At 38.0% G+C, this 15,887-nt stretch overlaps 1 protein-coding gene across 5 annotated transcripts in view; it reads right to left on the reverse strand.

Moving 5' to 3' along the window:
- pals2b (protein associated with LIN7 2, MAGUK p55 family member b) overlaps positions 1–12,687 on the reverse strand; it is a 31,507-nt gene extending 18,820 nt beyond the window's left edge. The window contains exons 1-7 of one of the 5 annotated variants that reach the window (XM_047159117.2): positions 12,430–12,687; positions 4,155–4,273; positions 3,899–4,051; positions 3,652–3,804; positions 3,239–3,466; positions 2,589–2,720; positions 2,380–2,476 (exon numbers count right to left, since the gene is read on the reverse strand). In XM_047159117.2, coding sequence (XP_047015073.1) covers positions 2,380–2,476; positions 2,589–2,720; positions 3,239–3,466; positions 3,652–3,804; positions 3,899–4,051; positions 4,155–4,271 — 880 coding nt within the window. In that variant the 5' untranslated portion in view covers positions 4,272–4,273; positions 12,430–12,687. Of the gene's footprint in view, positions 1–2,379; positions 2,477–2,588; positions 2,721–3,238; positions 3,467–3,651; positions 3,805–3,898; positions 4,052–4,154; positions 4,274–11,913; positions 12,361–12,429 lie in introns of those variants that run through there. The other 4 variants (XM_047159116.2, XM_053684326.1, XM_017480723.3 and 1 more) reach the window with 4 other exon arrangements.
- Positions 12,688–15,887: the final 3,200 nt, after the last annotated feature.

A 15,887-nucleotide genomic window follows, 5' to 3' on the forward strand; every position in this document is an offset into this window, starting at 1 on the left:
TAGGATGTGATTGGGTGAGTTCATTTATCCGTCAGATGCAAAGCGCTTTAGTTTAATGGTGTTCATTAGGGACGCACCGATCAGGTTTTTTACGACTGATACCGATCCAGATACCAATCTTTTTTTTGTTTAAGCTTTAATCAGGAGGTTTGTCATAAACTGTTAAATGTGAGCTCTCTGCTCATGGTCACTGTTAATTGAATTAAAATAATAGCAATGAGAAATACTGTTGGTTAATTGATAAATAAACAAGGATAAATGATTTATTTTTAAATTTTAAACAATAAAGGGTCCTAATTAAAAGTAGACTAACATAAGCATGATCCATATTAGGAAAAAGGCTAATAGCCTTCTAAGGAGATAGCAAACTAAGCTTAATGTCAAATTGATATTAAGTGCAACCCATAGTAATTAAACATTATTTCATTTCTCATTTTATTTATATTTTATGAATAATGATTATATCCATTTTTATATTAATGATTTATTTATAACTAAGCACATTTTCTCTGTCTTTACATTTTATTAGTTTTTTTTGTTTATCAGTTGTTCCTTTTAGATCAGTTCCCACAGTACAGTGTTGCCATGTCTGCTGATAATAGAGAGTTATTTTGGGGGATTAAATCAAAACAATCAAAACTGGAGTTGACTTTTCTAGTGATATCCGGCAACCCTGAGTTTAAATGAAGTTAACAGAGTTGTCTATTAGAGTTGCTGAAGAGCATGAAGGAGAGCAGCAGTGTACCGTTTGTTTACAGACTGAACAGTTGCTATGCTTGATTATGATTGGTGAGGAATTATTTAATAAAGAAGTTTGAATTAAAACCCACCTTGTAGCATTAGCATTATTATTAATTTACCACTGTCTCCACATGAGCAGGTCACAGGTTCAGGTCATTTTGCGGGATCAATAAAAGATGGCGGTGAGATTGGGAAGTTGAGAGAAGCAGATGATTACAGTGTTACTCTTGTCATCATAATGGCTTCTTTGCAGTATTTTCACACTTGTTCGGTTGACTGAGGTGATGAAAAGCAACGTGAAAGTAACGGTTGCGCGGTGTAGATGCATTTTGGAATTTTAGTTTTTATTCCGATTGTATTATACAACTCTGAACAGGTCACTCACACCGGTGCTCCTAAATATTTTTTCACATATTTTTTCAAATATTTTTTCACATTCGCACAAAGAACTTTTCAGTCGCAAATGCGAGTGAAATGGTCACACTTTAGAGCCCTTCTGTCAAAAGGTCCACTTTCAGTTCAACTTCAACAGACAGACAGATGGCCTCATTATCTTCAAGCACTCTTTGATATAATACAGAATTCATAGTTGAATCAATAAATGCAAGCGGTCCAGTCCCTGAATCAGTGAAGCAACCCCAAACCATAACATTTCTACCACCGTGCTTCACATTTGGTATGAGGTGCTTTTCCTGAAAAGCTGTATTTGGTCTGCTGTTACTGTGGACAATCAACTCTATCTTTTTGTCTGTCCAGAGCACATTATTCCAAAAGGCCTGTACTTTGACTATATGTTCATTGGCAAACTGTATTCTTGCAAAGGCATTTTCCTGGCACGTCTCCCATGCAGGTCAAATTTGTGTAATCTCTTTCTGATTGTAGAAGCATGCACTTCAACCAACACTTGCAAGACTTACTAACAGATCTTGTGATGAAATTTTGGGATGCTTTGAGACTTCTTTTTGCATCAAACAGTCTGCTCTTGGGCTGAATTTACTGGGAATTTACTGAGTCGTTTGAAATCTGCGCCACTTGTAGATGCTTTTGCTTACAATGGAATGATGAATTTCAAATAATTTGAAGGTCTTTTTGAATCCCTTGAAGGACTTGGAGGCATCCACAACCTTTTTTCTGAAGGCCGTACAGAACTCTTTAGATCTTGGCATGATGACACCACACACCTCAATAACAAAGGGAACACCAAACACTAGATATGAGAGGGGTCTAAATAAGACCAGTCCCACCTGCACTCCCTAAGCAGGTTCTAATCACTGGCATCTAATCTTGAACACCGGATTCTAATTTTATAGATTCGATGGTGTGATAAATATAGGGTTGTACTTACTTTTTCCATGTGAATGATGTTTTTTCTTAATTTAATTTATGAAAATTAAACACAAAATGTACATTTTATGTAATTTGTGTACTTAATTTTTCCATGTGACTTATTACTACAAAAAATGTTGTGCATCATTTGATAGAGTGCATCAAGTTTATTAATAGGCACTGTTTTAAAGAGGGTCAAATGTATTCTGGTCTTAATATGTCCATGGGTTGTACTAATTTTTTTCACATATGTATGCATGTATTTTTTTCCTTATTTCACATATGTATCTGAATGTTCAAATTAGGATGTACCTGTTCTATCCAAGTCCTTAGGGACAAAAGCTTTCCTTTTCTCCTCCAGAAACTGACTGGGAATTAACCCTGTAGCCCCTCCCACATGATGACATGCCTGTTAAAACAACACAACCATCCAATGGAATGTTGCCATCCAAATTCTCAATGAACAAATCCAAATGAATACAAATCCTCTGTAAGCTCTTACCAAAGCAGTGAAATCATACCTGCCACCAGTTCAGGTCCTCTCTGTTGACTATCTGAAGAATATCACCCCTCTTGAAGGCGAGCCCGGCCTCTCTGCACGGAATCAGAGTGTCATTGGCTGGATTGTAGTCGAAATGTGGCTTTACATAAACCTAGCACACAGATGACGGGAGAACTTAACACAGCATGTGTATCTGAGCATTTATCAGGCATTAGTGGTCAAATACCATGCATTTAGATCTGCTCCACTAAAAATCATGCATGCATCTTCTATTCGAGTGTCTCTGTATATATCACTCTTTAAACATGATTCCCTGATCTTACAGAGTCTACCTACTGTATTTTTTCTAAATAAGGGCAACAAAAAGTAACAGCTTAGTGTGTTTAAAGAGGTGTCAAGAGTGTGTGCAAATTTTGCCCTGCAAAATAAAATAGACTTTAAAAAGTCTGGGTGAGACCACAGGTTGTTTAGTCCAATTAGGGGGGAGCACACACAAAAAGATCAGGTTTTGTCAGAAAAGCATTAAACAAACATGTGTTAAAACATTAGGTGTTATTAACATTGCTCCCAAAAGGGCTTTTGACCATAAAGAACCCTGATACCCTGAGCTGTTGAGTGCACCCACTGGCAGCATGCAGTTGTATGAGCATGCCCACGCATTACCGATACCTGTGGTGGTACTGCCGAATCTATGTAGCTTGGCAGGATTTTAAGCGTGATTCCTCCACTACACTCTTTCAGTATCTCCTGTAGCTCCGTGGGGTTGTTGCCCACTTCTTGTCCATTCACTTCCTTTATGATATCACCTACATGGAGCAGGCCCTGCCTGTCAATCATCCCACCATAGAGAATCCGAGCAATCACCAGGTCATCCTTCTCTACCCGGAATGTGACTCCCTATTTCAAAGACACACATACATTAAATATGTTGACAAGTTATGCTCTGTATACTGGATCTTGAGAGGAAAACCTCAAGTACTATTTCACCAAAACAGATATTCCTTTGTCACAAAGGATCAGTTCATCAGCAGTACATACTCCTTCTGCTATATTAATTAAACTACACTGACACACACACTAACCAGAGGTTCTCCGGCTTTTTTGTGGATGCCGATCATCCTGACAGCATCACCTTGCAGGAGTGCATTGTTGACTGCTGCTTCAATGGCAGGATCGACAGGGGGTGGAGCCTCATGGCATTTTGATGCCACCATATCATGGGCCTCCAGGAGAGACTAAGACATGGAAACAAAGAAGTTGGCAAAATGATAAGATGAGGGGAGAAGCGAAGAGACAGCGAAAGGTAATGATCATACTGTAGTTACGTACCTGGAAGTGAGGCTGCTGAAGAATTCTCAATAGCTCTGTAGCACTGTCATCTCTAATGGTCAGCCCACGAATTACCCCTAGAATCTCACTCACTAGTTCAAGATTATTGTCCTGTACTGCCTCCAACTTCATATCCTCTAAATGCTCGTGAACCTACACACATACAAAATTCAAACCCGTCTTTCAACTATGGCTATCAGCTAATAATTACATCATTAGTGTAAGCCAAGTTTGCAAGGGAGAAATTCTGCAGTACCTTGGTGAGAGAGCAGACAACAGGGCTTTCCATGATGCCTCTGAGAAAGATGAGGTCGAGGTCACTGGCCTTGGTGGATTTCGGCAAGTCCCTCAGGTTACCAAACACTTGTTGCATAGCTACAGAATTAAAGAAGTAGTGAATTACTCACTCACACTGTCACACACCCCGCCCCCCAACAGAAAAGCAACTGTCTCATAGTCACATGCCACATCCATGAATGCACTGCCAAAAAGCTGAATAAAGAATGACTGCTGCATTTAACACTTAATTATTAATGCAGCTAATCAACACCCGGCTACACCTAAATTTAATTCTAAAAAAAAAAACTTAAAAAAAAAAATCGTTTGGCCCACAAATAGAAAATATGTAAATGTATTTTAATCATGTATAAGAATTCTATAACTATATACACATCATAATCTTTGGTTTGTAAATACATAACATGGTGAGTTTACACCGAGAACCAAAGAGAGCAAAACTGGCCTTCCTCTCAGGGTGGGAGGGGCATACTCTCTCTCCTCTGTCAGTCAGAGTGACACTAGCCATTTGTGGGCATCTGTGAGCTCATGCATGCAGAATAGGATTCAGTTTTCCTTCAAGTGTGTTACGCCACCCCATGGATGAGCAGCAATTTGAAAGGATGTGGTTGGCTGGCTTCACGTGTCTCAGAGGAAGTATGTGCTGCCACTCTTCCCGGATTGGTAAATGTGGTATTTTAGGGGACATTATTTTAGTTTGAGGGAATTGGCAAGACTCCATGAACTCTATATGAACAATAAACTTTGGAGTAATGGCCTTGCAAATCACAGTCAGCTCTATGGGACATAGTGACTTCAGAACCAGAAATAATTGTTTCAGAATATTCATACATTGAATTGTATTTGTGGGCCTATGGACATTTTATAAATGAAATGCTTTATGTTGTAATGGGAATAAGGTTACTTTTAAATTATTAAACTGGACTGTACGGACCTCATTAAGGTAATATTTCACTAAAAGACACATTAAAGGCACAAAAGATCACAGTGACAACGGAAGAGTATAGTTTAGTACCCTTTTTCTGCGAGTGAAATGTTCAAGACAACAATGAACATGCATCAATTCGAAGTTTCTGCCTTCAATAGATGTTTTTGTGGACTCTAGTAAAGCTAGTATGGACAAGATATTTAATTAATAATGTTTTTTTTTTTTTTTAAAGAGAGATATTGATTCTGGATAATTAGAGATATAACCATCTAGGAACTTGAATGAAGAAGAAAGGAACAGAACATCAAAATGAGAATTATAGCCACCTTCTTGTCCGCAAAATGAAGGATTGTTTCCAGTTCAATGCAAACTTAATTATTTAGTGCACAAAATAATGCATTCTCTTCACATTGTTGTTGATGAATAAAAGCTTTTATCCAATCTGAGGACAAAAGAGATTATTTAATTTTGTCATGAAACTAATGCATTTTATGACCGTGTTCTATACAGTGTCCAATGCTACTTGTTTATAATGTAAGTGAAGAATCCATCAAGAATTTAAATTTAGGAACAAGATTGACGTTAGCTACAGTGTTGGGGAAAGTTACTTTTAAAAAGTAATGCGCTACAATATTGAGTTACTCACTAAAAGAATAACTAATTGTGTTACTTAGTTACTTTTTATGGAAAGTAATGCGTTACATTACTTTTTCTTTTCTAGCTAAGGCTCGATCTCTTCCAGGCCTTACAGGTGTTTTTTGACAGTTCTTTTTTGCACTAGTGTTTAACGCAGTGATGCATTCAACAACAGCCTACATAACATACACCTTCATTTTCTTTTAAAAACACATTAAGACTATTATATTCTGAGCACTTATTCTGTGAACATTTCTTGACCCCTAGAGCCATGTATGTAAACAAAAGATCTCTTAACATTATGGGTTGTGTCACCTACTGCACAACTCTTTATTGACAGTAAGAAGTTTTGTCATTTTGTACTTTTTGTATGGGTATGTCCTAGAGATTTTATTTTTAGGTTTATTTAAATAAAGTAAATTCACTGTCCACTGTGAGAATAGAGTGCAATATAAGCTTCTTGAAGTCATTCTGAAATTAGAATCCATTTCTTCTAGTTTATAATAACAGATAGAGGTAATATTTTGTCCATAATTAGCAGCACAGCTAAACAAACAAATGCAAGTTGATTCCAACTAGTAGTTTCCTACTTAGTTTATCAAGTGACCTCAAAACAAAATTCCATTTATGCAAAAGAGTCCAGATCACTTCTGCAATGTATGCAAAGAAACAAGAGCACCACCACCACATTTATGTGTCTGTGTGTGTTAGAGTATTCTTATCTTAAGAGTTTACTATTTCATCAGGTTTATAACGACTGTAACACAGCAGGAGAAGTCTCTCAAAACGCTGGTGTATTTCCTTTTGGGGTGAGGAGAAGACTTCCAATACTAAACAGCCTCTCAACCAGCACACTGGAAGGCACTGCTGTGTTGGCTTTTAAGAAGATCTTCAAAATCCTGGGGAAATCATGTAGATTTCCCATATCAGCTCATTTCATGATTTCATCATCTCCATGTCCACAGTAATTGCTCGTTTATTATGTTGATTCTCCTCTAAAGGTAATGCGAAGAAGTCATTTCCATGGTCTCTGCTTTCAGGAGTCTTTCTGTGGCATCTCCACAGTCATCTTGACGGTGTCTTTGCTTAATTCATCTCTCAGCCAGCGCAACTTGAATTTTGGCAGGGTCACGGCAACAAGCAAAGCTTCACCACTGTCAAGGATGGAGCTAAACCGTGTCTTGACTGCCTGCCAGTGATCATTTCAGACTGGTTACACAGTTTATAAACTATTAGACATGTATTTATACCAGAATAATTTAGGTTTATGTCAGGAGTAGAAAAAGGAGTAGAATTAAACTTAACGGATACATAAAATACAATAATAATAATAATAATAATAATAATAATAATAATAATAATAATAATAATAATAATAATAATGTGCTATCAGCATTTCAAGGGTAGGATGAAGGGTGCCATAGAAACAGTCATCTTCTCCGTGAAGTATATCCAATGCCATACACACAGGCTTCAGAGCCTTGCAATATTCTTTAAGGAACCGATACTCTCTCTCCATTATGCATCTGATGTCCGAGTGGGTGCAAAGTTGATTCAGGTCCACTAAAGCCATGTCTGTGACTCTGCTAAGTGCATCAGGAAACGAATTCCACCTTTCTTTTGCTGGATATCTCCAGGCACTCTGACACCACAGTTGATCGACTAACATTTGACCACAAGACTGAACACTTTCCAGTTGCACTACAGTACACAGTACACATCTTCACTGTCAAAAATGTAACTACGTCGTTTGTGCATACAAGATTAAGGGTGTGGATGCACATCGGTGATGTGGAGGGAGAACATACCTTTAATGCAAATGTAGAAAGTAATGTGTTACTTTACTCATTACTTCAGAAAAGTAATCTGATTATGTAACGCGCGTTACCCCCAATACAGGTTAGCTAAAACATTATTTATTGTTATGTATTAACACAAAGACAGGGAGTGCTAAATAAATGGTGGCACTTTCAAATGGTGTAACTCTAGATGACTTATGGCTTGGTATCCTGGCAGTGGTAAAATGATACTAAGCAGTGCTCTAGCCTGCAATGACCAAACATATACACACAGAAACTCAGCGTGGTTATACTAGAGAGAAACTGAAGGCATTCAATCTATTAATAATTACAACGTTGCCTCAGTAAGAATTGTCTCAGTTCTGGCCTGATGATGTAGGGATACTGCTGAAATTTCCTTGTGGGAAAGTGTAAATATCCAGAATTGCATTTACAACTTTATAGGACCAGCTCTGGAAAGACTTCTCTTATAGAAGTCTCTGTACTCTGCAGTTAGAGATTTACTTTTCTTTTACTGAGTGTAACAGTTGTAGTGTTTGATACTTATTTTTGAAAGTGCAAATTACCAAAAACATAAAGAACATGACAAACATTCATATTGCTATATGTGTATTCAGTGGTTTCGATACTTTTTTGGATACAGAACCCTCGTTCAATGAACTTACCACCAAATACCACCTTTACTGGACTAGAAATATTTTAAAGAACTGCAAGGGAAAAACAGTTTTTTTTAATTTGATGCTATGAACAGATCTTTAATGCAGCTAGAACATGAATAGATTTAATAATAGAGAGCGGAACAATTTGAGAAACACTACTAATTAATGATCTTTAATTTTGTGATTATTTTCACGTGACAGCTTTATTATAATCCCTGTTTCTCTTCTATATTGTACGAATTATTAGCATTATTAAACAATTGTATTTTCCTCATTTCTTTGATTCACAGTTAGTTGTTTAATTTTTAATCCATGTTCATGGCAGGAGCAAGGTTATAAATAATAAATGAAAAAATATGTGTAAATGAATACATGGGTAGATATATATATATATGAGAATGGGCACACAAATAAATGAACATAACTGAATGGGTTTTTGATGTGTTCATATTTTTCCCCTTGTAGCATATACAGACATCGTCAACATAAAGACTGTACAATATATTTAACCCAATCAAAAAAAGATCAACAGAAATAATGCTTCCCTGAGATACTCACAGTTCATGTGTGTATGAGCCTGAGAAAGTAGAGTCTACCCTCATTTCAAAGTGTCCATCAAATACAGGTAGGCGTCCCCTAAAACCAATTTGGTACTTTTAGTCTTTTAAAATGCCATACTTCCATGTTGTGTTGTCATGCTGTCTCTAGATCAAAAAAAGACAGCTACAGCATGTTCTTATTTAACAAAAAGTGTCACGTGCATAAGATTCCAGTCTAAGAAGGTGACCTAGTGTACTCCTACCCTGTCTAAAGCCACAGTGAAGTCTACTTATTTTATTTCCAGTTTCTAACTTATAGACAAGATGATTATTAACCATCCTCTCCATGGTTTTACCAAGACAACTAGTCAGGGCTATAGGGTGACAATTGTTGGGGTCAATATAGTCCTTGCCTGGTTTAGGTATGGGTATTATTAGTGCTTCTGACCAGGTGGGTGGCATGTATCCTGATCTCCAGACTATATTTAAGTTATTAAGAAGCAGAGACAGAACACTCTGTGGGAGAAGTTTTATAAACTGATAGTGAACCTTGTCTGGCCATCGGGTTCTTCCATTGAGAAGAGCTGGTTATATGATTCAGTATCGTGAATCAGTATCAACAAAACCTACATTAGGATGCTATTCATATCATCACAGTCAACCCATCCAAGATAATCTTCAGACCTTGGCATCAGCAACTCTCTTTGTAATTGAACCTTGGACTTCCTTACTAACAGACTGCACCTCCTCTAGCCTCGTGACTACCAGCATTCCACAGGGCTGCGTGCCCTGAATCACGATTTTTCGTCTGATTTCTTGGAAGCTTCTAATGTCAGTTGATGTAAAATTTTACAGTGACCATAGTATTTTATGCACCTTTTGAAATTTCTTGAAAACCATTTTTTTTTTTAAAAAAAAAGAGTTATTATTATTATTATTATTATTTTACAGCCTTCAATTTGTCCAATCCTTCATTACCACGTTTGGCTTAGGTCATCTTCAGACCAAGCTACACAAATGTTATCAGATAGAAATAATTACTTAAATGAATTTCTTACAAGGTCATGTTGGAAAAACTAGAAGATAAGCAAAAAAAACAAAAACAAAAACCCCCACCAACCCACAACAACTAGACAAACAGTGAAATAATGAATCAAAAGCAAAATAGCACTACATGAGACCAATAACAATAGGCCCAGGTGATGCCCAATGCTTCCACATGCAATGAGCATTTATTCTACTACACACAAACACATACACCACTCCATCTAATCTCCTAATCCCACAAATCTCATCATCTGACCAGACCACTACTAATCATCCCCTGCTCAGTGACCATCAACTATCCCACCCCACCTATACTACAAGCATCTAGCCTTGTGCAATTTCTTATATAACTTCAGCCAGAACTGTTCATACTCATCCCTTCATCAATTTTACACACATTTTTATACATCGTTCATGTAGGAACAGTGTCTATCAGTACATTTGTAGTAGGTATACTATTCCACTTCTGACACGAACACCTTAACATGTGTACTTTATGCAGAAATCATGATATCTGAAATTTACATCTAATATAGCACTGGCAAACTGCAACAAGTTGAACTACATAACTTGCCTACATAGAGAGAGATTTTAGTGGTTCTAACACTTGAAAACACAAACTCTGACACAATATCAAGTGCTTTCTCCATTTTCACAACTGACTGCTGCTACACTGAATATCCAAAACACCACTCTCCATTCACAGAACATTTTTGCACTATAGCTTTGACCTCAACACAGCTCTTAACAGAGCAGCTCTACAAAGCTGTGTTATAAGAGGATATGAACCATTCTCCCTAATCCACCCCCTGATCTCTCTCTCACGCGAACCAGCAATCAGTCCGAGTAGGATTTTAATCCCACGATAAAAAAAAAAATGGGACAAGGAAATTCTAAATACCCTTTGACGGTTTCATGCGTATACTGTTTCATGATTTTCGCCCAGCTGAAGATGGCACAGTTCAGCAAAATTTTAGGATTGTTCCCCCTTTCATTTTCCTTCTGTTTTAAAATATTTAGGGTTATGCTAACTAATTGATTAATATTCAGTAGCCTGGACAAGGTGCACACTTATTCGCCCACTAGGGGCAATTTAGAGTAACTAATCAAACTACTGGCATGCTTTTGAACCCCAAAATAATAATAATAATAATAATAATAATAATAATAATAATAAATTATTATTATTATTATTATTATTATTATTAGTATTAGTATTATAATAAAAGCAAGTGCTAAACTGTGCTAATCTGTCACTGGTTTGTCAATAGCACAGTAAGATGACTGTATCCACTGATCTGCTACTCATGGATGTGCAACACTGGACTGTTTATAGTTAAGCAACCAACACTATAGCCACCATTTGTTTATTTTTGGTAACGTTTGATTTCTCTTCCTGGCTACAAAACACTGGTCAAAATTCCACTATTAAAACAAAATTCTCAGCAGAACAAAAGCATTTGGTCAGATACAGTACAACATAGAGACACTTCAGACGCATCCTTATACATGTGCAACATCATTCTAACACCTACATTATTATTATCCATCATGTCTGAACACCAATCACTGGTAAACTATTGCAGTAGTGTGTACTATAGATACTATAGTATTTAAACTTGTAGTACTATAAGTATTTAAACAATATTTTTGTACGGTAATTGTAACTGCAAATAGTGTACAGTTAAGTATACAGACTCTTCCCCATTTAAACTCCAATAAAGCATCACAACACTTAATCCCAATACAGTCAACATTTTAATATTCCCCAAATGACGGTATAAAATTATTATAAATGGCCTGAGCAATTAAGCTTCTTGAGCTGGTGCCCAGCAGGTTTTAAGTTCATCCGTGACTATGGAAATGCCAGGAAACGGGAGGTCAAAATCGATCTCGATTAATGCCTGCGAGTGATGGGAGACACCACGCCAAGACACAGGACGGACACGGACGGACACGGACACACACGTGCGCGCGCGTCTTGCATAATTATTAATGCAGCTAATTAATGCGGTGCTATACTATGACCTATACTTAAATCTGACCTTAACCACAAAGTTTGGCAAATAGACGTCAAGTTAAACTAGCTTGTTGAAGTTGCCTGGCTTACCGGGTTTCGTGGAATTACCCCTCAGGTCTTTGCGCCTTGCAGTTGATTTGAAGAGATGTAGTAACGCAGTGCGCGTGCGCATGTGTCTCCGCCGCGTCCTGTTCATTAATCATGACGCTTCTGAACAGATGCACATCCCGGAAACACCAATGGGAGTCGAGAAACTAATAAAAACACTTCTAAAAGTATACAATGAAGCCGTTTTTGCTGATTTATCTCTGCTGTTCTATAGGCTGTCACTCGTTTCAACTTTTAATGTAGTAGTAGTAGTAGTAGTAGTAATAATAATAATAATAATAATAATAATAATAATAATAATAATAAACAAGCTGCTCATTCTACGAAAAGAACGGAGATGACCTGCGTGTCTCGCGTAGCGGGTGCACACACGCGGCTGGGAGCAAGACTAAATGTGTTGATATTTGGGGTCGAGTCCATGCAAAAATATATATAAAATATTGATTTGATAAATTAAAAAATTAACCCCAAATCTCCACAAATTTGCAGATTACTAACGCTATTGTTACTCCTGCGGTAACTTGTAGGTTGGTGGTCCTCTCATCGTCAGGTGTAGCGGTTAATTCAGCTCCCCAGTTTCCCGTAACTGCGCATGTGCAGAATCATGATGGCTCCGGCTGAAGCTGAACTGAGACTTTTATTGACTTAGTCCGCCTACAGGATGTGTGTACAATTTACTCGATCAACTCTTAGTTTCTCCTCCAAACGCATTTAAGGAGAAAATGATATTAAGCAAGCAGTCCCTCTGCCCAAGCATTTCTAACATACTGGTTGTAACATGGGGAGAGTTGTAAAGCCACCAATTAGGGATAATATAGGAGTCATATGATCATTTCAGTGTTTACACACTTCCCCCTAAGTGGGCGATACTGCAAAATAAATCCGATACCAAATAAATCCAGGGCCAGTGTCAGATACACAACAGAGCAGGGGAGGAGGAGCAACATGTGCTGTGCATACGAGATGGAAAGGAGTCACGAATTATTATATTCAAAACTTATTTTAAACATAACACTTTAAGCTAAACAAATAAACATCACTGGAGAAAAAAACCGACCTTAGTAGTGATATTTTTATACGAGGATCGATCCTTTCGATACATCATCAGTACTGAAAGTATCTATACTTCAGGATCGATCCGCCCACCCCTACTTCCTCCCGATCCAACATGGTGGTTGTCAAAGCTGGAAACAGGTGCATACAGATTCTATAGAGGAAAAACAAGTACATTTTTTGTCCAAGACAATATCTTGTTAAGTACTTATACTATTGCAGATAAAAATCACATGACTTAGATTAGATTAATTTGTAGTTTCTCAGGAAAAATGTGATGCATTTCCCCCTTGCTAACTTCAAGCCATTATGCTTAAGCCTCAGGTATACTCCGGTTTATTTATTTATTTTTTTAGTGTGTACTATAGGGTATGCACACAGCCGTACGCATAGCCTTTAAAAGTATACTCCATTTGACATGTACGCATACACAGGCGGTCCACGCATGCGCATTACGACAACTTGCACTACTCCTCCTGGCCTACAAGAGGGAGTATAGAGCAGCAAAGCAGGTGTTTTGGTGTGAAGGACGACAACAAAGAAGAATCACAATAACATGAACAATGTTTGGCCAATCTCTCGGCACGATTAGCACCCATACACAACTCCTTATACTCTAAGGCTAGATTTATACAAATGCGGGTACTTTCTTAGCTGCACCCGTTTCCGTCTCTTCCGTTTTACTTCACCTACCTTGAGAATCAACAGCCCTGGGTCACTGTTCCACCTTGTGGAACAACTAATCAGTGCTAAAGAATTCACTTTTTACGTATACGCTCGGAACACCATACAGTACGCATGACGCATATTTCATCAACAGAGTACGTGCGCCACCCCAATACTTTGTATGCACAGGTCATTTAATTCTATTGCACTATTTAGTTGTTAGTCAAATAGATGTTTTTCATGCTTGTTCAATGAACCATAAACAATCATTGCACATGAACCTGTGGAACAGTCCGTAATACACTAACAGTTTACAAGAGGCAGCCAATTAAGGTCAGAGTAACTAAAGAGACCTTTCTACTGACTGAAAAACACCAGAAGAAAGATGCCTAGGGTTCCTGCTCACCTGCATGAACATGCTATAGGCTTGCTGCAGGGAGGCATGAGGACTGCAGATGTGGCCAACAGCAGGGTCCACCTGTCTCTCCTACCATAGCGTCCCATTTCATTTAGATGGTGACATATAGCGTGAGCTGACACTGTTCTACCCTTTGTCTGCAGGTCAGCCTGAAATTGTTTGGAAGTTGATCAAGGTTCTTTATCCACTATTTGAACAATCCTTCATCAATTTATCGCTTTTGTCCACATCCAGGGAGATTAGCTACAGTGCCATGGACTGTAAACGTCTTGACAGTGTTGCACACAGTGAACAAAGGATCATTAAGCTCTCTGGAGATGGACTTGTATCCTTAAGATTGTCCAGGCTTTTCCAAAATGTTGGTTCTCAAATCCTCGGACAGCTCTTTGCACTTCTCCCTTTTGTTCATGCTCAGTGTGATACATGCAGACAACACAAAAGGTTGAGCCAACTTTTCTCCATTTTAACTGGTTGCAAGTTAAATATGATTTCTATATTGCCAGCACCTGCAAATTGCTACAGGTGAAATTAATTACAAATTAAAGGAGCAGCACATGCTTGAAATACAATTATTTCTGAAGATTTTGAAAAGGTGCCAATAAATTTGTCCAGTCCATTTTTACCATTCTGTGTGGAATGTCTCAGATTTGGCTTTTTTTTTGTGCTGTTCCAATGCAAACAAAATAAATATTTTAAAAATAAAGAAAGCATTTGTAATTGCAACCATTTTTGGCCATGACACACATTTTATATATATATATATATATCTTTTATAACAAAGTGTACAAAAAACTGCAGGGGTTGAATACTTTCTGACACCACTGCATAACAGCCTCCTCCTCCCCAGATGAGAGGGAAATCGTCTTCAGTTCTCTTTCGATGCTCTGCAGATGGCTGTGAGCTTTCACTGCGTGTGGTCTCTATGTCAACATCAAGATTTTGTGTGGTGGTCCGATCATCTCTGACTCCCAACTGGGACCTAGATTCATTAGGTAAGCTTGCTGAGGCAGTATTTGTGTTACTGCGCATTCTGTGCATAGAATGTCCGTTCCAATATCTGTCTCAGAGATGATCAATGCTGAGATATTGAATACAGCACTCATGCCTGTCTCCAGCTTCTAGAAGTTCTCAGACAAGCATGGGTCCTGCATTATCATGTTTATTTTTCTATTTCTGGAGCCAAACTGTGAATAGTAGGATCACATTTCCTCAATTCACCACAAGGAGCACTGTTCCAAGGACAACCCTCTCTGGGATGTGGCTCAGAAAAGAAAAGGAAGGGAAATAAATAAATAAATAAAAAAAAAAAATACATGTACTGTACAGTGGGTTTGGTAATTCTGTGACTCACAGCTAAGAGCCAGGTGGAATGGCAGTTAGCCATGGTAGTGGAGTCGGCATTCCACGACTCGCCTCCAAGTGCACTAAACCGCACCGGTGATTTACACAGAAGGAGAATCAAGAGTTTCCTGTGATGCTGTGTAAACCAAGTATAAACTCAGGAGTCTCTGCACAAAAATTCGGTTCCCAATTACCTGTTGATCTTCATTTAAGTGGGTCGCCTACACATTACTGAAACTCCAAATCAGCAAAACGGAAGCATGGAAGTTGTCCAAGAAGCGTTGCAGAGAGATTCAGGAAAACAAAGGGCTACCCACTCCACCCAGTATACGCAAGTTCACTAGATTTGCAGATTAGTGTTATAATCATAGAAATATGAGGGGCGCATCACTCAAACACACCCTGCAATTCGGCATTATGCGCATACAAATTATGAGTCCCCTCATACACTATCCCTGGCACGCCAAGGGTGACAAGT

This window comes from Ictalurus punctatus, chromosome 12, assembly GCF_001660625.3.
Source record: "Ictalurus punctatus breed USDA103 chromosome 12, Coco_2.0, whole genome shotgun sequence".
NCBI classification, from domain to species: domain Eukaryota; kingdom Metazoa; phylum Chordata; class Actinopteri; order Siluriformes; family Ictaluridae; genus Ictalurus; species Ictalurus punctatus.